General features: G+C 49.8%; 2 protein-coding genes across 8 annotated transcripts in view; both read left to right on the top strand.

Moving 5' to 3' along the window:
• TSPOAP1 (TSPO associated protein 1) overlaps nt 1–11,560 on the top strand; it is an 85,547-nt gene extending 73,987 nt beyond the window's left edge. For 3 of the 7 annotated variants that reach the window (XM_053275062.1, XM_053275064.1, XM_053275060.1), the window contains 8 exons: nt 537–685; nt 1,502–1,670; nt 2,972–3,043; nt 3,570–3,608; nt 5,045–5,151; nt 6,450–6,521; nt 6,674–6,772; nt 7,296–11,560. In XM_053275062.1, coding sequence (XP_053131037.1) covers nt 537–685; nt 1,502–1,670; nt 2,972–3,043; nt 3,570–3,608; nt 5,045–5,151; nt 6,450–6,521; nt 6,674–6,772; nt 7,296–7,322 — 734 coding nt within the window. In that variant the 3' untranslated portion in view covers nt 7,323–11,560. Of the gene's footprint in view, nt 1–435; nt 686–1,501; nt 1,671–2,971; nt 3,044–3,569; nt 3,609–5,044; nt 5,152–6,449; nt 6,522–6,673; nt 6,773–7,295 lie in introns of those variants that run through there. The other 4 variants (XR_008311809.1, XR_008311808.1, XM_053275061.1 and 1 more) reach the window with 4 other exon arrangements.
• A 789-nt stretch (nt 11,561–12,349) lies between these two features.
• LOC128336009 (eosinophil peroxidase-like) overlaps nt 12,350–21,683 on the top strand; it is a 32,870-nt gene continuing 23,536 nt past the window's right edge. Inside the window, 6 exon segments of the mRNA XM_053275053.1 lie at nt 12,350–12,471; nt 13,393–14,025; nt 18,775–18,852; nt 20,053–20,140; nt 20,816–20,950; nt 21,514–21,640. Coding sequence (XP_053131028.1) covers nt 20,857–20,950; nt 21,514–21,640 — 221 coding nt within the window. The 5' untranslated portion in view covers nt 12,350–12,471; nt 13,393–14,025; nt 18,775–18,852; nt 20,053–20,140; nt 20,816–20,856.

Below are 21,683 nucleotides of genomic sequence, written 5' to 3'. Positions count from 1 at the left end.
CATTTCCGTTCTCAGACTTGCAAAGATCAAGAGTGCACCAGATGAGTTATCCCGGATCAGAGGTGGGTTAGCCTGGTTCTTGAGCATGGGTTCAAGGTCCACGTTGGGCTCCGTTTCCACCTCTGTAAAGGGGCAAGCGTTGGGTCTTGCTTCGCAGGGTTGTTGTGAGGTTGCTTTCTAAAAGAGCTTCTGACAGCTTCTTATTTCTGCTCTAGACTCCTTCCCAAGCATAGGGACATTCCCAGATGTAGTTGACTACAACTTCCAGCATCCCCAGCTCCAGTGGCCTCTGGCGGGGGGTGATGGGGGTTGTAGTCAACCAACACCGCACACAGCTGCTCTGGTTCAGAGCTCTTTGTGAGGCTGTGAGGACAGGGCATCCTGTATGGTGTGTGGAGGGGGGCGTGACTGGACCAGAGGATCTCTCTGGTCTAGGAAATTCTTCTGAATTGGCGCTGGAACTCGGCCTAACCTTGCCCTGACTGAGGAACTCCGAACAGGATTTTGGGCTAATCGCCCCACTTGTGCGTCTCCAGCAGACTCCTGGAGACCCACTTCCTCCGAAATGGACGGGGACTTGGTACGACTCTTTGTGGCCCTCTTTGACTACGATCCCGTGTCAATGTCTCCCAACTCTGACGTGGCCGAGGAGGAACTCCCGTTTCGGGAAGGCCAGATTTTGAAGGTAAAAGAACCAGGCTAAAAAGAAATGTGGCTATTCGGTTGGCTTGAGTTTCTTTCTCCACTTCCTCTGCATAAGGCTATATACCTCTCCCATCTACCCCAACCTTTTTTTCCTAAATAGAGGAACCCCAAACATGTTAGCCTTTCCTTGTAGGGAAGCTGCCCCCTGATTGTTTGGCCCGCCTCCCCTGGCAGGGAAGCTGCCCCTTGATTGTTTGGCTCGCCTCCCCTGGCAGGGAAGCTGCCCCCTGATTGTTTGGCCCACCTCCCCTGGCAGGGAAGCTGTCCCCTGATTGTTTGGCCCGCCTCCCCTGGCAGGGAAGCTGCCCCCTGATTGTTTGGCCCGCCTCCCCTGGCAGGGAAGCTGCCCCCTGATTGTTTGGCCTGCCTCCCCTGGCAAGGAAGTGGCTCTAGCCCCCTGATAATTTGGCTTGCCGCCTTCTGCACCTTTCCCCAGCTCAGCAACCAGAGCTATTGTGGAGCAACTGTTCTGGAGCAAGTTCAAGTTCTATAGGACTAGAACCAGTGAGTTGAAACTACCAGGACGCAGAGTCAGGCTAGACATCCGGAGGAATTTCTTGACTGTAAGAGCTGTTAAACAGTGGAACTGTCAGCCACATGAAGGCTCTCCTTCCTTAGAGGTTTTTAGACACAGGCTGGGTGCCCATCTGTCAGAGATGCTGTGGCAGATTCTTGTACTGAGCAGGGGGGTTGGAATAGAAGACCTATGAGGTACCCTGGAGGAGGGGAAAAGCCAGTCTTTGCTGCTTTCATCTCTCCCCGATTCTCAGTCTCTCCCCTGTGCCTTCTCCCGCAGGTTTATGGCCACAAGGATGCGGATGGTTTCTACAGAGGGGGCTGTGCAGGGCGGACCGGATACATCCCGTGCAACATGGTCTCTGAGGTCCAAGTGGACAATGAGGGAGCACAGAAGCAGCTCTTGCAAGACGGCCACATCCCGACTGACATGCTGGTGAAAAGCCTAGGTACGCTACTGGGTCCCCTTACCTGCTTGCGTCATCCTTGGGGAGACAGAGAAGCAAAATGGCACCTCTGCTGGGATCCCTCCAGGAGTTTAGCAGCACTCGTAACACGCAGGATCTCATCCTAGGGTTCCTGGATGTTGTTGGACTACAACTCCCATCATCTGTGGACACAAGGGCCAAAGGCAATCTCTCTGAATTTATCTCCCAGTTCGGATTTTCTCCAAACTCTTTCTCCTCCCATTCTGCTCACTGAAGGGTGTCCTCTTCCAAAGGCTGGAGAGAGATTCCAGACCATTAAGGCACACACAAAAACAGCCTTTGCTGGATCACACCTAAGGTCTATCTAGTCCAGCACCCTTTTCCCCACAGTGACCCACCAGATGCCCCAGTGGGAAGCCCACAGGCAAGAGATGGAGGCATGCCCTCTCTCCTGCTGCTGCTCCCCTGCAACTGGGATTCAGAGGCATCCTGGCATCCACAGAGCCCTGTGGTTTTCTTTGGTAGAATACAGGAAGGGTTGACCATTGCCACCTCCCACGCAGTGTGAGACGATGCCTTTCAACATCTACCTATATCGCTGCTGCCCAACAGGGGTGTTTCCCATAGTCTAGGGAACATACCAGCGGGCATTCGAACCAGCAAACTCTTGCTCTCTAGCGAGGCTACTTCCCTGCTGCACCATTAGGTGGCTATTTATTTTAAAAATATGTTACATAAATAATAATATTATTTTTTAAAAATTAAATTGTTATAACGTTCTAAATTTTTTGTTTTAACTAGTATTTTACTTTTTCTGTTTGTTGTAAACTGCCCAGAGATGCAAGTTTTGGGTGGTATAAAAATATGTTAAATGTTAAATAAAATAAATAAATAGCCACTGATAAATCTGCCCTCCATGCATTTGTCTAAGCCCCGCTTAAAGCCATCCAGGCTGGTGGCAGAGAATTCCACAGCTTAATTACGCGCATCTCCAAGCATGTGAGAATTCACTTTTATTATTATTATTTTTAACACCAAGTCCCTGACTGCTTCTCAGTTGCCTGTTGAGAAGCACATTCCCAGTAATCAGTATGGGCAAGATCATAACTCTATTCTTTTCCAAGAGGAGAACCACAATATATCCCAGATTCCCATTGCATATTACGGTAGTTCAAAGCTGGACCCGGGAACCTAAAGAAATGCAGCAACGTATTGGCCTGTAATTTTCTCTCTCTCTGTTTATCTCCATTTTGCTGTGTGGCTGATATTACAATTTGTTGATCTGCTGTTTCCTTTGGATCTCTCTCTCTTTTTAAATCAAGGCAATGGTGCATTCTCGCCCCCTCCACAACGCCCTGCGTCTCACCCTCCAAAGCCCCAACGGACCAAGAAAGGTCTGTAATGTCTACGCGGGTGGTAATTCATTCTCCTTCATGCCGTCTTTCCCCTTCCCTCTCGTCCCAGCTTCAAAAAGATTTATTGTTTTGTGGAGAAGACACATCCTTGTGTTTGTAGAGAGGATAAGGATAGGAGGTGCGAGACACCTGCCTTGGGCAGCTGCTGCCAGTCAGGGTAGGCAATCCTGAGCTAGGTGGCACAAGGGTCTGACTCAGTAGGCAGCAGCTCCCTAGGGGATGGGTGCACAGCTCAATGGCAGAGCATCTGCTTGGCGTGTGGAAGGTCCCCGGTTCAGTCCCTTGCAGCAGCTCCAGGTAGGGCTGGGAGAAACGCCTGCCTGAAACCTTGGAATGACACTGCCAGTCAGTGCAGACAACTCTGAGCTAGATGGGCTGAAGGGTTAGGCCCTGCATGTGCCAGGATCATACACCTACCTGCTCAACCACACCCTTCTTGCACTGAAGAATATTCTTACAGTTGGCAAATAACTGTAATACGTTTCAAACTTATTTTCTTCCACAGTGGAATGGGACAAGAAGGAAGATAAGATTCCTCGTGTTGGTGAGAACCACTTTACACCCCCCTTGAGTTAGCTCAATGATTTTTGGAAAAGTTCCCGGCATCCCACAGAACCGTGGTTTATTTTAACTAAGGCTTATTTAACTGCAGCCAATCATCGGATCTTGGTTTGTTTTGCTAGTTTTGGGGCGGGGGTCCCTCTGAGAGAGAATTGACCAGCCCAGAGTCACCCAGTGAGTTTCATGACTCCAGGGGGATTTGAACTCGAGTCTCCCTGGTCCTATTCCAACTCTCTAAGCACTACACCACACCACATGGTAAATACTATTGCTGTCAAGACATCGTAAATGTTATTGCATCATAAATTGGATAACAGCTGAAAAATATAAATGGGGACTCAAGATGGCAAAAACCCTGCTTTTAGGTCTTTGGCACAGACCGTGGTTCCCTGACTCCAACTGTAACCAGAGGCCATATCACTGAAATAAATGCACGTTCCTTGCCGGCCGACCTTTTGTCTCCATCTCCCTCCCCTTCCTCTGTTGTCAGCATTTGGGGGTCCGTCCCCCCTTTCTAAATTGTAAGCCACTCAGGGCAGAGACCTCTTGTAGTCAGTACACACAACACTGTATTTAAAACAGAAATGTTACTACGATTACTATTATTATGTACTAGTAATAATCCGGTTAAAAAATAGGGGAAGTTAGGTAAGACATGCAATGCTTAGCTAATTTATTGTGGTCCATGACCAGGCATTACGAAGCAGATGATCAAAAACGATACAGTGCAGTCTCCTACAATACGAGACATATAATTGGATCTTGTAGCAGCAAGCATGGATTGTCCTCTTTGCTAAGCAGGGTCTGCCTTGGTTTGCATTTACAGGGGAGGCTACATGTGAGCGCTGTAAGATCTTCCCTTCAGGACATGGGGTCGCTCTGGGAAGAGCATCTGCCTGCTTGCGTGTGGAAAGTTCCAAGTTCTCTCCCTGGCATCTCCAAGATAGGGATAGGAAGCTGCCATATACTGAGTCAGACCCTTGGTCCATCTCGTTCAGCATTGTCTTCATAGACTGGCAGCGGCTTCTCCCAGGTTGCAGGCAGGAATATCTCTCGGCCCTCTCTTGGAGATGCTGCCAGGGAGGGAACTGGGAACCTGGATGCTCTTCCCAGAGCGGCCCCATTATCCCGAGGGGAATCTCTTGCAGTGCTCACACTTCTAGTCTCCCATTCATATGCAAACAGGGCGGACCCTGCTTAGTTAAGGGGACAAGTCATGCTTGCTACCACAAGACCAGCTCTCCTCTCCACTGAAAGAAAGAGAGAGAGACTCCTGCCTGAAACCTTGGATTGCTGCTGCCAGTCAGTGCAGGCAATACTGAGCTAGATGGACCAGTGGCCTGACTCAGTAGAAGGCAGCATCCTCTGTTCCAAAGATGCCCCTTCCTGACGTGGCTGTACATCTCCTTTCTCGGTCAGGAGCTCACGAAGGCCAGGATGCCACTGCGGAGGAGGCGATGCCGTGGACAATGGTGGCCATCTTTGATTACAATCCCAAGGAGAGCTCCCCAAACCTGGACACAGAGGTGAGGAAGGGCCCTTGTTGATAGGACTTCTTGGTAGTCACTGGCTGGGAGTGTGTGCGGGAACTAGGCCTTGCTGTCCGATGTGCTTGTGCCCAGATGTGCACTGCAGACGGTGGGTGAAAGAGGAACTTGCTCCTTACCACAGCTGTCAAGCTCACGGTTGCCAAATGCAACTGGCCCTGTTGTGTCATGAGATCTCACGCTCTCCGGATGCTGTGATCCCTGATTGGGTAGGATTTCCCAACCTGGAAATCAGACCCAAGGAAGCCTCTCTAGCCCAGCGTCCTGTTTCACACAGTGGCTCACCAGATGCCTCCAGGAAGAGGCAGAGAGGAGAGCTGGCCTTGTGGTAGCAAGCATGACTTGTCCCCTTTTGCTAAGCAGAGTCTGCCTTGGTTTGCATTTGAATGGGAGACTACATGTGTGCAAGAGATTCCCTTCAGGGGATGGAGCCGCTCTGGGAAGAGCAGAAGGATCCAAGTTCCCTCCCTGGCAGCAGCATCTCCAAGAGAGGGCTGAGAGAGAGACTCCTGCCTGCATCTTGGAGATGCTGCTGCCAATCTGTGTGGACAATGCTGAGCTAGATGGACCAAGGGTCTGACTCAGTATATGGCAGCTTCCTATGTTCCTATGAAGCCCACAGGCAAGAGCTGAGCCTCATCCAAATGGTAGAGCTGAGTACTCAGATAGTGCCGATCATGCTGTTGGATCTAATAATGCCGCTCTCAGAATTAATTCTAAGACAGTTTTCTTTTAGCTCTGTCATGTTGGAAATGTCCAAATACATTATTTATTGTATCTGATCTATGTCAGAATTGTCAGAGTGGATTCTACTACTGCACTTTTTGTAGATTTCTCTGCCCTGAAACTTTTTTTTTTAATCGTTAAAAATCAATGGGTTGACCAATCACCTTCAAATTGTTGTAGTACCACCGTGTGAAAGTTTAAAGCTTTCTGCCTAGACCTTCAGAAGCTACACATTTTGGGGTATCCCATTGAGCTCTATAGGAGAATATCTGACTGAAGACAGAATTTCCGACTGAAATTCCAATACAATCCAACTATGCAATATTAAAAATGGGTCCAAATTCCAATAATTTCTATATTGGATCGTATTTTGTTGAATCTGATACAATATCTTTTGGGGTGCATAGGCCTACTACGCAGGTCCTTCGGAGGGAGGAATCCCCGCCACCATGCCTCGGACCTTAGTTTTGATGAGAATATTGAAATTGCAGAATAATCGGTTTAGCCCCTCTCTAAAGAACCTCTGATCGGCCTTATTGCATCTCTTTTAGGCCGAACTAAAGTTTTGTGCCGGGGATGTTGTGACGGTGCTCAGTTCCATGGATGACGACGGGTTTTATTATGTGAGTACAGAGCCACCGTCTTTTTGTCCAGATCAGAATGAGTCTGGATTAATCAGGAGGTTACATCGATACGGGGTGTGTGACATCGATACGGGGTGTATGACATCGATACGGGGCGTGTTGGCCAACCCTTCCTCCTTCTCCCTCTGCAGGCCGAAGTGAATGGCCAGAAGGGCCTTGTGCCCTCCAACTTCTTAGAAGCCACGCCATCGGATGGAGACCAGCCTGGCGAGCCACACCTTGGAAGGCAGGTGAGGTGGCCGTTTTGCTCAGTCGGGTCATGGCTGCGAGTATTGGCTTGGGGTAACGGTTGCGGTGGGTCAGGAAGTGAACGTCTTCGTGCAGACGGTTAGGCAGAGAGAGACAGAGGGAAAGCCCTCAGAGGTGGGCACTAAAGCCAGGCTTCTCCCAGGGCTCCAAAAATCTTGAGCCTGCCCCGCATGGCCCGAGTGTGGATTTGATGCCAGGGCAAGCATTTTGCCCTGCTACTCCATGCTTTGTCTCAATGATAATTGGAGAGGAGAGCTCCACTAGGGTTCCCCTGCGGAAACTGCCTTGAATCCCAGGAACGTGCAAAGCAAAGAGCACTCTTGGGCGTGCGCAGAGTGCCATTGGCTCAACTGTCTTTGGGGCAGTCTTTCCGTTGGCCTTCTCAGGCGGACCTCTCTACTCCAAGGCTCCAGTTTAGAAAGTGGCAGAATAGTTGGGAATTGCGGGTGGACTTCTGATGTATTTCTTTGTTGTTCCGTACCCGCAACTGATCCCATCCTTCAGAGGACGAGGAAGAGACGGGCTCAGTGACCAGTGCAAGATCAAGAGGGAGAGAGAAGACAAGAATGACAGAGAGAAATCACGTGAGTCGCACTTCCCGGATGTTCTTTCCAGAGGCCCGGTCTGCCACTTGTTATTTAAGAGAGGCCATATCCTGAACTGAGAACCGGGCATGGTGAAAGCTACCTGGAGAATCCCACAGAAGCTTCACAAATGTTACACCCAGCCTGCGGCAGCTTCATCAATTGCCAGTGTTCTTCTGAGAGTGCTTGTTTTGATCTCTGAAGCTCTACGTGGCTCGGGGACAGGGTATTATTTGGCCACATTCGCTCATGTGAGGCCAGGATCCTCCATTTTACATCTCTAGCCCCGCTTGTGGCTTCACCATTGACTGAGATCTGGGGCTAGACACAGGGCCTTTTTGGTTGGGGCCCCTTGGCTTTGGACGGCCCTCCTGCAAGAGCTTTGCTGTGCTCCCTGCCTTGGGGGTTTTCCAGCTTAACCTGCAAACTCCATCTTTTTAGAGAAGCTTTTGACCAGCATCTGTATCTGGTGGGTTTTTGACTTTGGTTTTAATTGGGCCCTGGTTTTCGTTTCAGTTTCAGTTTTGATTTTATGTTACCTTTTGTATCCATTTTGTGAGCCACCCCGAGCAGTACCAAGTGATATTTTCAATAATTAACAGACCGGGACAGCAAATACGAGCCTTGCCGATGGGAAGCCCCAGCAGAAACTCAAACACGGAGTGAGCTTCCCCCTTCTTAACATGAACAGGAAGATGATATATGTTTATCTTGCTCTTCAGCGTCCAACTGTGCTCAGCAGCTGGGAAGTTTCACTGCCTCAAGGCCTTTTAGACAGGCGAAGGCACATCTCCCTCAGGACCTCTCTTCACCCCCATGATGTGTCCAAGGAGGAAGAGGAGGAAGGTTTTCTCTTGAGGGCCAGAAGGCTCTTTTTAAAACTCAGGTCTCATGAGAAGAGCTAATGAAGGTGCTCAGGATAGCAGCAGAGCTGTCAAACCGCCGGACTCGCCTCCATGCTGGGAGCTGAGCCACCGAAGAGTATTGGGAGAAGGCAAAGATTGACGCTGTTTACCGGAAACTTCAGCCAAGCTGACATTTTGCTGCAAGGGACTGCAGGGTGTGTCAGTGGCTCTGTGGAATGAGTCAGAGCTGGGTCTGTGCTCTCCACAGGAACGTTGTGCCCAAGATGACATGTTTCAAGTGTACGGTTCTGGCTGTGATATTGTTCGATTGGATGTCCCCAATCTCCGTGATCCCCGAACAACATTCCTTGGTTGGAACTTGGGGCTCCTTTCTGAAGCTTTTGCTTGGTTTGTGGGATGGGGATTTGCAGCAGCTCCCTCCCCTTTCTGGCTGCTTCTGGGTGTTGCCAGGGCGTTTCCTCTGTGGGTCGATTCTCCCCAGAGAGGAAAGACCAAGGCTCACCGCAAGAGGGAGCAATTTTGCCTGAAAGTTGGGCGAACTGATTTCTCTCGGGACTTGCTTCCGTGTAGCGCTCACGTTGGCCAACGGAGGAGTCACACAATCACCTTCACCCATTGTCTCGTTTTCTTTTGATGTAGTGACTTGTCTCATCAAGAGTTCTTTGGCAGTCTTGATTCTGCTCAGCAGGGTGCCTGGGGAGGCGGTCCTTCCTCACCCCCCCACCCACGTTGCTGACCCTGCTCCGAAAGGGTACAGAACACCGATCATTTCCCCACCACTTCGAGGCAGGATGTTGACGGCGGCTGACATGACCACGTGGCTACAGGGCCCCTGCTTGGTAAACTATTATCTGGGGGGGCATGTGGGAAGAGCTCCCCCCTGATAAATTGCACTGATCTCTCCTCAAATGCTTCTTCCTTTTCCTGGCGGTTGGCAAGTGTTTTGCACGAATCCAAATTCGCTGTGAAATTTCGCACGAGTTATCCGTTAGTCGTGAGACTAGGCATGGAGTGTAAGAATTGCCCACTGCCCAGAGAGAGTCCTCACCAGACCTCATCACCCACTCAGACCCCTAAAACAGGGCATCCTGGAGAGGAATGACGTCCTCAACATGAGTGCAGCAGGGATTCCACTGTTTGGGACCAGGGAAGGGCTCAGTGGGGACCTGAGGAGGACAGACCCCACCTGAATGGATCCCATATTGCACACCCCATCTCTCTTCTGGCTTCAGGGGATTTGGAGTACCCAAATTAAAGCTGGACCAACCGAAACGAATTTCCATTCATGGGGGTGAAATGAGAGCAAGGATAGTCAGTGGTCCGGACAAAAATTCCCCACTCTCCCAACCAGCAATTTCCCACTCCTCCATCCATCAGACTGGAATTTGACAGCAAAATCCGAGTGGATGATGGCCCAAAACTAGCTTTAAATATGTATTAAAGGCCTCCATTGTTTAAAGAAGCCTCATTCCCTCCGCTCCCCACAGAACGAGCCGCAGAAGCCAGATAAATAGGAGACTCCTCTAGCCTCCCAGGAGCTCTTCGCTTCCGTCCTGGTCAGGAATTGGGTGAGAACTTGTGTGCTGTGGGGGGCGTTGCAGGGTCCTCTCCCCTGCCGATTTCGGCTGGCCTGTTACAGATCTCTCTTTGCATCGCTCCAGTCTTTCCTGCCACACCGTTTCGGATAGGAAGAGGACACGAGCCAGGAAAGCAAACTGGAAGGTCTGGCTATATCAGAGAAGTCAGGGTTTTCTAGGAGGAATCTGGCCCATGGTCGGAAGAAGTTTGAAAATGTCGAGCAGGCGTAAGGTAAATGAACTAACCATACTGATTAGCTTTCCTCGATAAGTATTTAATTTTTAGCAAAAGCCTTGCTTCCTTAAAAGCCACCTTTGCACCCCTGCCCCGGCCAAAGTAGGTGTTAGAGTTGCTCCTGGCTCACTTTAGGAGAAATTCAGAAGCCTCTTTCGGGGGATCTGCATTCATCATTGTTAGCCACCATGGGGAGAATTTAGTGACCAGCCTCAGGATCTTGAGATCTGCAACAGAGATGAACTCCCCTGCCCCCGATACATGGTCTCACCTAGCCCAGTTCCTAGCCAGGAAGGAAGGGGTTTGCCTGGCTCCTGGGAGGCGGGAGGTGTCTCCCTGCTGCCTGGCTGCACCAGCTTCTGCTGCTTGTTCTGGGCTAGAGGAGGGAGTGGATGAGGCTTCTTGGGCCAGCAAAGTCCATTTAAAATGTTGGGTTCAATTCAAGCTATAGGGCCCTAATACACTGTCATTATTTGTTTGTTTGTTTATCCCATCTATATACTGCCTGAAGTGTGCATCTCTAGGCAGCGTACACCATTTAAAATGCAACAGATTTAAAGCAGGGTAAAAACTCTTAGATCCATTCTGCAGCATAAAAAGTTCAACCCATCTCATAGGGCAAAAACGATTCAGCGGTTTAAAATCCATTTCGGTGCCACGACCTGTGAAAACCCGTGCGTCTTGAGCAGCGTCCCCTCGAACAGGGATTCCCCGCCGTTGCTGACTACAACTCCCAGAATCCCCCAGCAAAAGCTGGGGGTTCTGGGAGTTGTAGTCAAGCACATTGGGGAGTCCCTGCTAGACAGGACATCAGTCTTGAGGGTCAGACAAGGGCCCATTTTGTCTGACAATGTTGCTGACAAATTCGGGTCTGGCGGGTGGAGGAGTGGGGAATATTTGGGGAGGGGTGTCCGCTAGTTACCCCTTGGAGACATCCCTCCAAGGATGAAACGGGCACTTGAGATGAATTTTCTGCTCAGGGGAGGGGGACACTCAAGGCCTTTCAAAGAAAGGTTTGGATAAAGGTCAGTGTAACTTCTCAAAGGGGGGTGAGATACCCCAAGTCCTTACCTGCCACTGTGCCAAATAAACAAGCCTGCCCCCCAATGACTCTCCCCTTACCCCTTCTGCCTTACTTGCCTATGTAGCTGCCGTATGCTTCTCAAAGGGGAAGCTGGCCCGGGGGTCTGTGGAACGGGCAGCTGTGCACCACGGGAGGTCCGTATCCCTTGCACTGAGGACGGTTTTCGAGGGGACAAAATGCCGAGGGGCGTTTTTAAACAACCCGTGGTTTCTCTCCCATCCCCGCAGCCAATGTTCCTCTCTGCATGTGGGTAGGGACAGGTTCCCATCCGTTCTGGGCATATTGGGTGGGGGGTATCAGGGTTCTGCTCGGCAATGTTTTTATTTTGAAAAAGGAATTTATTACATTAAAGTCTATTTTCACAAAAATTGAGGGTGATGGTGGCGAATTCCTTTCTTTTCCGGCGGGTTGGCTCCGAGACGAAGACATTTGGGGGTGATACAGGCTGGGGAGTTCTGGTGCGGACAGTGCTGAGATAGATGGCCCCGGGGTCGGACTCAGCATATGTTGGCTTGATATCCTTGGGAAGGACCTTAGCTCAGTGGAAGAGCACCCGCGTTGCTGAAGATCCCCAGTTCAATCCGTGGCAGCATCTCCAGGTAGGGCCGGGAACGACTCTTGCCTGGAACCTCGGATTGCTGCTGCCAGTCAGTGTCGACAGTATTGAGCTAGACAGACCAATGGCCTGACTCAAGCAGACAGCTTCCGTTGTCTAAACACATAAATGTTTAACGAATTCCCGGCAGCACATTTGCCGGCCTCTCACGGACTGCCTCAGCGTCCCTTTCACGGTTTTCCCGCCCATTGCTCAGCGAGAACTGGAGCCCCCCCCCCCCCCCGGGCGCTAGAAACCTGCTGAGTTCATCTGGGTCCAAGCACCTCACAAGCAGGAGAGAGGAAGGTCGCATTGCGACACTTTTAACTGAAATCGCAGTTTCTCAAGTGCTCCAAATTAACAGTTGCTTAAAAAAAAAAAAAAAAACCCAAAAACCAAACACCCTGTTGCAATAGCTATGGTTATTTTTCTTGGGGCTTGTGATTATTTAGCCGAGCACCAAGAAGCAACCACTCCAGTTACTGAGTGCTGAGTTTAGTGGTTGCAGCCATTTAAGCAGCACGTGCGGAGATCGCTGCAGAGTCTAAAATAAATAGGTCTGGAATACATTTGGGATAGGGAAGACCGAATCCTATTGATCAGCTACATAATGAGGAGGGAGGGAGGGAGATGTTTCCACCTTCTCTCTAGCAGGAAATGAAGAGGACTGGCTCACTGCAGGAAGGACCTGAGAAGGAGTCGAGGCGGGGGTCTTAGAGCAGAGGCAAAGCAGGTACAGGTAAGGAGACCCTCACTCACGACCTCTACTCCCCAAACCCTTCCGTTTTAATTGCACCGAGGCATGATCCAGCTTAGAATCCTAGACATGGGACGCCAGAGGTCTTCTCACCCAGGGATTCTCATTGTTGGGTCTCCAGATGTTATTGGACTTCAACTCCCATAATCCCCAGGCCCAGTGGCCTTTGCCTTGGGATTATGGGAGTTGAAGTCCAATAACATCTGGGGACCCACACGCTGAGAACCCCTGCCCAACCCCACTGCATCGGCCAGGAGTGGCTACGGCTTCCCTGAGAGATGGCCACTGCACCCAGCCTACAAAAACCTCCAAGGAAAGGAGGGCCCGCTGCAGCATGAGGCCAGCTGTTCCACTGTCCAACAGCTCTGTGTTTTGTTTAACATGTTTGTAAATCAAAGCTCTTTGCAGTAAGGAATCCCTCCTAATATCTAGCCCAAATCGGCTTCCTTGCCATTTGGACCCATTGATTCTATCCAGAGAACAACCGTTCTTCCTCTTTTCCGACAGTCCTTCTGATATTTGGAGATGGCTATATTCCCACCTTGCCTGCCCCCCCCCCGCCTCTTCCCTTCTCCAGGCTAAACACCTCCCTGCTCCTTTGACCATTCTTCATAGGACTTGGTTTCCCGAGCCCTCACCATCTGAACTTGTCCCAGTTGATCAACGTCTTCCTTAAAATGCAAGGCCCCAGAACTGGACACAGTGTTCCCAGAGAGGTCTCGTGATTGGGACACAAGGCCTCTATTATTGCAGCTCGGGATTGTGTTTGCCTTTTTTGCCACTGTCTGACACCACTGGCTCATGTTGGACTTGTCAGTTAAGGCGCCCCGTTCCCTTCCCTTCCCTTCCCTGCCACCCCCCATCTGTACTTGTGCGTTTGATTCTTGTCTCACCCACATGCAGGACTTAACGTTCGTCCCCCTCTTGCTGGATTCGAGCCTGTCCTGATTGTTGTGGATCTTGGTTCTGTCTTCTGTGGGGCTCACGCTTTCTCTGCCCATGCCACCTGCTTTGTGTCATCTGCAGATCTGATAAGTATCTCCTCTGCTCTCTCCTCCTGTTCATTTATGAAAATGTGGAGGGCATCTAGGGTCAGTGAAGCTACTGTATACTGAGTCGGTCCATTGGCCCATCTGACTCAATATTGCCAACTCTGATAATTTGGTAGCAGGTCTCCAGGGTTTTTTCAGCAGTGCCGCCCAGGATTGAACCTGGGACCTTCTGCGTGCAAAGCAGAGGCCCTACCAGCCAATTCTGCTGAGCTGATGGAGGCGGGGACACCAGACAGAAAATGCCAGAGGATCCGATGGCAGATCCGACCTGTGGGCGTAAAGTTGCCAACCCCTTACGGCGATGAATTTCTGCAGCAAAGCATGTTGGGACGCACAGATGGCATGGCTCGGGGAGAAATGATGACGTGGGCATGGTCTTTCCTCAACCAATCCAGTTCCTGTGGGTGGTTCCTCCCAGGGCATGTCTCGGTATAAAATCGTTGCTCTCCAGACGGGTGACAGTCAACCAGATGGAAGATGGCAGGTGAGAGATTTGAGTCCTCCTGGATGTGTGTTTGAACTCTGTTGGAAACGTTTCCCCGCAACCCTGTCTTTTGTTGGCTTGTTTCCATCTTACATTTCTCATCCTGTGTGTCTTCTGTGCCCTGATCTGTGATTTTCTCCTTTGTGATCTGCAACGGAATGGGGAAACAATACAGTCATCCCTTATCAACCGCTAGGGTTCTGTTCTGGCAAATCCGCGCCATTGGCAAATCTGCAGTTGGCGAGGCATTAACGTCTATGGGGAACAGGGGGTTAGGGGAACAACGACTGCAAAATGACCTTAAAATAAAGGGGGGGGGAATACCAAAAAAGAGCTTTTTAAAAATCGTGTAATATTGGCAAGCGTCACCAAGAAGAACGAACAGATTGAACCTCTGGAAAGTCTTGTGGTAACCAGCATGGCTTGTCCCCTTAGCTAAGCAGGGTCTGCCCTGGTATGTATTTGAATGGGAGACCACCTGAGTGAGCACGGGAAGAGATTCCCCTTAGGGGATGGAGCCCCTCTGGAAAGAGCATCTAGGTTCCTGCTTTCCCTCCCTGGCAGCATCTCCAACGAGATAGGACTGAGAGAGATTCCTGCCTGCAACCTCGGAGAAGCCTCTGCCGCCAGTCTGGGTAGACAGCCCTGAGCTGGATGGACCCAGGGTCTGACTCAGTATATGGCAGCTTCCTCTGTTCCTATCAGGAGAGCTGGTCTTGTGGTAGCAAGCATGACCTGTCCTCTTTGCTAAGCAGGGTCTGCCCTGGTATGTATTTGAATGGGAGACTACATGTGTGAGCACGGGAAGAGATTCCCCTTAGGGGATGGAGCCCCTCTGGAAAGAGCATCTAGGTTCCTGCTTTCCCTCCCTGGCAGCATCTCCAACGAGATAGGGCTGAGAGAGACTCCTGCCTGCAACCTCGGAGAAGCCTCTGCTGCCAGTCTGGGTAGACAGCCCTGAGCTGGATGGACCCAGGGTCTGACTCAGTATATGGCAGCTTCCTCTGTTCCTATCAGGAGAGCTGGTCTTGTGGTAGCAAGCATGACCTGTCCTCTTTGCTAAGCAGGGTCTGCCCTGGTATGTATTTGAATGGGAGACTACATGTGTGAGCACGGGAAGAGATTCCCCTTAGGGGATGGAGCCCCTCTGGAAAGAGCATCTAGGTTCCTGCTTTCCCTCCCTGGCAGCATCTCCAACGAGATAGGGCTGAGAGAGACTCCTGCCTGCGACCTTGGAGAAGCCGCTGCCAGTCTGCAAAGACAATCCTGAGCTCGCTGGACCAAGGGCCTGACTCCGTAGATGGCCGCTTCCTATGTTCCTATGTTCCCCCAATCACTCAAAGGCATTTAAATTGGCAAGGGGACAGCAAGGAGCATCGAGAGGAATGAGCAGATCGAACCTCTGAACATCCCAAAATCGCTGAACCCCCCCACTCACTAAAAAATCTTGCCGATTGCAGATACGCGGGTCACAGTTGGCAAGACCCGTCACAATTTCCTACTCAGAACCGTGGTTGGTAAAAGCATAGTTGGGAAGGGATGGCTGTATGTTAGCTAGAATTAGAGTGACATGTTCATTTTTGATTTTTTCCCCTTGCACTGATTCAGCTTCCTGTGGAAATGTATGCAAGCTTTGGAGTTTCACAGAACTGTTTAGCAGGCAGGATTAAACTATTTTAAAAAAATTTGGGCTGCCGTCTTAACACAACAAGCAAGCCTCTTGAAAGTTGGAACATGCTGGGACTTAAATCCACAGGTCTTTTAAAGGTAGGGGGACCTTCTCTGGATCCTCATTTGGGCATCCAACGTTTGGAGCTTTTTAGTTTAGCACAAAGGTGGTTAAGCGGGGGACATAATAGTAGTGAATAAAACTATGCACAGTGTAGATCAGGTGGACAGAGAGAAGTTTTTCTCCCTCCCTCTGACGATTAACACCCGGGATCATCCATTGAGGCTAAGCGCTGGGAGATTCAGGACCGAAAAGGGAAGTCGTTCGTGACATGATGTGTGGTTAAACCCGCTGCCACTGGATGTGGTGATGGCCAGCAATCTAGACAGTTTTAAAAGGGGGATTCGACAAATTCATGGTGGAGAGGGCTATCAATGGCTACTAGCCTGGATATATTTCTGTCGGGATCAGAAGTGATATGGCCCTAAATGCCAGCGGAAGGGAGCGTTGCCCTCTTTCTGTTACTTGTGGGCTCCCCAAATATGCCTGGCTGTGTGAAGCAGGATGCTGGCCCAGATTGGCCTTGGGTCTGATCCAGCGGGGCTTATACTTGTGTTCTTATTTGACACACCACTGACCACCCATTTCTTTAAATATCCTTCCAGAGAAACTCAGGCCAAAACAGCATTGTAGGAAGCAAAAGCTGCTGACCTGAGCAAACCCCAGCATGGAAGCGTGCCCCTTTCTAACTCGAGTTTCTCTCTGGTAGACGGTTCAGTTGCTCAAGTCCCCATTACGAAAAGCATGCTACCTCTTTCCATCCAGTTTTTTTATTTGTGCAGGAAGTTTCCTTCTTTTTTGCACAAACTCCCTCAGGCAGCAAGCAATTTTGCAAGCCACTTAAGAAAGCTCACTTCCTTTGTCGGGAATAAATAAGAAATCCTAACGCCCTGGGGTAGGGTTGCCAACTGTCCCGCATTTCATGGATGAAATGAGCAGCGACAGTGTAAAATACTTGCATAGGAACCTAGGAAGCTGCCATATACTGAGTCAGACCATTGGTCTATCTATCTCAGTATTGTCTTCACAGACTGGCAGCGGCTTCTCCAAGGTGTGTCCCTCATTCTGGCAGTGAAATGTTGGCAGCCCTAACCTGGGACCAGGATCTGATCCAGAGATCTCTGTGGGTCTGTATCATGGTCCTTGTCCCTGGTTGAACAGTTGCAATCGGCGATGTTTTGTTTAACGTTATGAGTTGCTGTTAGTTGTGTACTAATGGGAGCCAGCGTGGTGTAGTGGCGAGAGTGCTGGACTAGGACTGGGGAGACCCGAGTTCAAATCCCCATTCAGCCATGAGACTTGCTGGGTGACTCCAGGCCGGTCCCATCTCTCTCAGCCTAGCCTACTTCACAGGGTTGTTGTGAAAGAGAAACTCAAGTATGTAGTACACCGCTCTGGGCTCCTTGGAGGAAGAGCAGGATATAAAATGTAAATAATAATAATAATAATACTTCATTTATTTGCACACTTATAGCCTGCTGTTCCTCCAAGGAGCCCAGAGTGTGTGTGTGTGTGTGTGTGTGTGTGTGTGTGTGTGTGTGTGTGTGTGATTCTATTTCTCCCCCGCAACAAACCTGTGAGGTTGGTTAAGCTTGAGAGATCAGTGGTTTTTAAAAAGGTCTACACGCCCCCCGCCCCCCGAGATGAGAAAGAAAGGTGTGTGAGTGTGAGACTCTTTCTGTTTTCAGTGTGAGCTCTTGCTTTTATTGCCTTGACCATCAGGCCAGCAATGCTGTCTTAAAAGTTTTTGAAACACAAAATTGCGGCAACATTTTATCCATGTTGTCAGAGGAGTGGAAATGAATGGGCACCCATTTGTTCATTGTGACCCTATGTGCAAACGTCTGTTTTGGACTGCTGATAGGATATCGTAGGGCTCTAGAAGGACAGATGTAAAGCTGGGTATTTGGGCCAAAAAATAATAATTTAATAGGATGGGGGAGATCTGGCTTGGCAGTGGTGATGAGAAAGGGACGTAGGCATCTAAGTGGACCACAAGTTGAATGCAAGCCAGTGTTGAGACGCAGCAGCTAAAAAAGCAAATGCAATCCATGACTGCATTAACAGGGACTTAGGATCCACCACATGACTAGTAACCATTCCACTCTCTTCTGCACTGGTCAGACCTCAGTTGGGATGCTGTGTCCAGTTTAGGATGCTGTATTGGAGGAGAGTGATCATCTGGGTGTGCACGGAACTGGCTGGTCTGATTCGAGTCTGAATCGGACCAGGGCAGTTCAGTCTGGCGCCCCCTCGAAATCACCACCAACCGGTCCAGTCTGGTGGGGGCGGTTCTCAAAGGATTTTTTGGTTTTTTTAATTAAAATAATAATTATTTTTTTTAAAAAAATACATTTAACATTGTTTATATTTCTGTTTTAGCTGTTATTGGTCTTAATGGTTTTGTTTTAATTGTAAACCGCCCTGAGCCATTTTGGAAGGGCAGTATAAAAATTGAATGAATAAATAAATAATAAAAAATATTCAGCCTGTTCAGGCCTTTCCCCCAGCGCAGTAGCCAACGCACTAGGGGGAAAGGCATGAACGGGCTGGTTTTTGAAGGCTGGAAGGTCGGTGGTGGGAGGGGGAATTTCTGCAGACACACACACACGCGCGCCTCTGAGAACCACCCCTGGGGGGGATAAGTTAAAAAATAATAATTTAAAATAATTTTTGTGAACCCCCCTGAACGAGCTGGGGGGTTGGGGTTCAGTCCGGGGTCAAGCCGAAGCGGGGGGGGGAGTCGCTCGGCTCGACCCTGAGCCTTCAGACTGAACTGGTGTGACTTCAAACAGGTTCAGTACTGAACCTGTTCACACATCCCTAGAATGGGTTCAGAGAAGTACAGCCAAGTCCAAAGGGGTTAAAGGAGCTGGATATGGAAACGAGAAGGCTAAGGGGACCCATCTTCAAAGATCTGAAGGGCTGTTGCCAAGACACCCTTGGACCTGTGAACATGCTCTTTAAAAGAAACCACTTGCTCCCAACCCAAGTGAATACTGGCTTTCTTTTCTCCCAAGGCGTGAGGCTCATCCTTATCCTTTTGGGATTTCTTCTGACTGTGAAGACTTTTCATTCGGCAGATCCTACTTCCCATGGTAAGGGCCGATTGATCGATTGTTGTCCAAGACCAGAAAACGAAAACAAGAGAGGAGAAAATATAAAATTGCAAGAGAATTAATATGTCTTATACAATAAATTTACATTACATCAATTTACAGATTCACAGTTGCATTAAATCATAGGAACGCAGGAAGCTGCCACATACTGAGTCAGACCCTTGGTCCATCTAGCTCAGTATTGTCTACCCAGACAGGCAGCGGCTTCTCCAAGGTTGCAGGCCAGAGTCTTTTTCAGCCCTATCTGGAGATTCTGCCAGGGAACTTGGAACCTTCTGCAGGCAAGCTGGAAATGCCCTCCCCAGAGCAGCCCCATATCTCACAGTGCTCACATGTCTCCCATTCAAATGCAAACCAGGCTGGACCCTGCTTAGCAAAGGGGACAAATCGTGCTTGCTACTACCAGACCACCTCTCCTCCTGCTGAGAGGAGAATCAGTACTAAAAAAACCCAACACTTTCCCAAGGAATTAAGTTACAGATTTAATCATCTGATTCCTAATGGAACAAGTCCCAGAACAAAATTTTGCAACATTACAAGTCCTATCCGAGTCGTGGAAAGGTCTCTGTTGCTCTGCATCTGCACTTCCGAATCGTTTTGGAACGGGAGGCGTGTTTTGGAGTTAAGGGACAAAGCGTTCCACACCAAACACCGCTGCGAGGTAGGCAGGGACCAATCCAGGATCCAAAGGATATCGATAGATTTGGGGACGAAAGAAGAGGTGACACAGCAGATTTAGATGAGCGATTAGGGGGAATTTCCCAACTGTGAGAGCCGTCAGAGAGCGGAATGGTCCTCAGGGTGGTCACTCAAAGCAGAAGGCCCCAGGTTCAATCCCTGCCAGGATCTCCAGGTAGTGGGGGGGCTCTGTCCTGCTTGAAACTCTGAAGAGCTGCTGCCAGTCAGTGTAGACATTGCTGAGCTGGATGGATCAAGGATCGGACTCAGTAAACAGCAGCTTCCTCTGTCCGTGAGACGGGTAAAAGGCGGGAAGCCAGTGGCCCAGCGGGGTCAGTGGAGGTGGGTAGTGGGTCCCAGGGGGCGGCCATGGTCTTCTGCCCTCGGTCGCCCAATGGGAGATCCAACCCATGCATTACCCCTTGATTTCCGTGCAAGCGGCATGATGGGTTTCTCCTCCCAGGGAAGTCTAAGCTTAGGAACGGTGCCTGTTTCTTTTAGCAAAGAAACTCAGGACCATAACCCTTCTGAAGAACGTGCAGAAAGCGAAGAAACTGGTCAATGCGGCCTACAAGTGCACCCGGGAGAGGTAAGTGGTTGGGTTTCGGAGGACGGTGGTGGTCCAAGTGAGCAATGATGGATTGCAAGGGACATAAGCAGCCACCCACAGCCACTCTATTGCTGATTGCCCCTCGTGCAATTTCCAGAATATTTGCCCCTGGTTAGAGCGGTAATTGCCCCTGCTGCAGTTACCAAGATAATTGCCCTACTAAGTAGGGATGTATGTACTGCAGAACGATTCAAATTTGAATCGATTCTGTGTGAAATGGGCCATTTTGCACAATATGATTCGAATCCAGATCACCCCTAAAAGTGCTGATTCGATTGAATTGGAATAAAAATGGCCCATTTTTGCATTGAATAAATTCAAATCTGGTTTGAGGGCCATTTTGGCGCCCTTTTTAAACAATCAGGGGCCCTGATGGGTTTCAAAAAAGGCACCAAAACAACCAAAAAACATTCAAATTGATTTAAATCAAATCAAATTGCATTCAAATTGAACTGGCCTGTTTGGGCCCTATTTGATTTGAATTAGAATCTAAATGGCCTGTTTCCATTTGAGTTTTGATTCGTGCACATCCCTGCTGCTCAGGGAAATGTGACAAGCATAGCTTCGTGCTGATGCGCAAAACTCAGAGAGCAGAAGGAAGGAAAAGCTCCTGTCATATTCACATCTCTGTTGTACCTTCTCCTGATCCTCCAGTTTCAATGACAAACTGAGAGCAGCCCGTGGGGCAAACCAGGATGGCCGTTCGAGCTGCCGACTGCATGCACGTTGCCCTGGCCCTCCTGAAGGAGAAGCTACAGAAGAAGATCCCGTGGAATTTCAACATCACAGGTAGGTGGGCAGTGCTTCAGGCACTGAACTTAAATTCCGCTTGTGCCTTGGCTGGTGCACACGCGCACACACACACACACACACGTACGTATGCAAGATGGAAACTGTTATCATTGCCCCAGAATGATTAAATATCAAGTTGTATCTCTTGGCAGCGCGCTTTACACATATCTTCAATTACATGGCAGACATTTTTACCTGACCTCTCTCCCTGCCCCCAGTTGGTTTAGTACCCCCTTGCTCTTCTTATCTTGTCTTTTCTCAGTTCTGGGTGCTTATTCGATCATTAACCGCAGCTTCAGAGGGCATTGAACCTTACCTCCACAGCTCCCCAGCTGCCCCCCCCCCCCGATGTTGCTGGACTACAACTAACAGCACCCACCCACCCCGGCTACAATTGCGTCATTCTTTTTTTTTTTTTAAGAACAGCAACATTGATTGCTGATCAACGTGGCAAAAGTGGCCACTGGCGAGTGATTGTTGCCTGATGGGGCCGTGGCGAGGGTGGGCGTGTTTTGGTCTGCCCCGGCCACTGACGTGTCCTCTGTCTTCCCTCCCGCCAGATCTGCTCACTTCCGCCCAGCTGCGCACCATCTACATGGCCACTGGATGCGGCCAGCAGGAGGAGATGACAGTGCAGTGCAATGCCACCAGCCCCTACCGGACCATTACGGGAGAATGCAATAACCTGTACGGTGCTTGAGGTCCTCGCCTGTGAGGCAGTGGGGTGGAG

The sequence above is a fragment of the Hemicordylus capensis genome, chromosome 12, assembly GCF_027244095.1.
Source record: "Hemicordylus capensis ecotype Gifberg chromosome 12, rHemCap1.1.pri, whole genome shotgun sequence".
NCBI classification, from domain to species: Eukaryota; Metazoa; Chordata; class Lepidosauria; order Squamata; family Cordylidae; genus Hemicordylus; species Hemicordylus capensis.
Note: the sequence above shows the minus strand (reverse complement) of the source record. Positions and strands in the feature narration are given on the sequence as shown.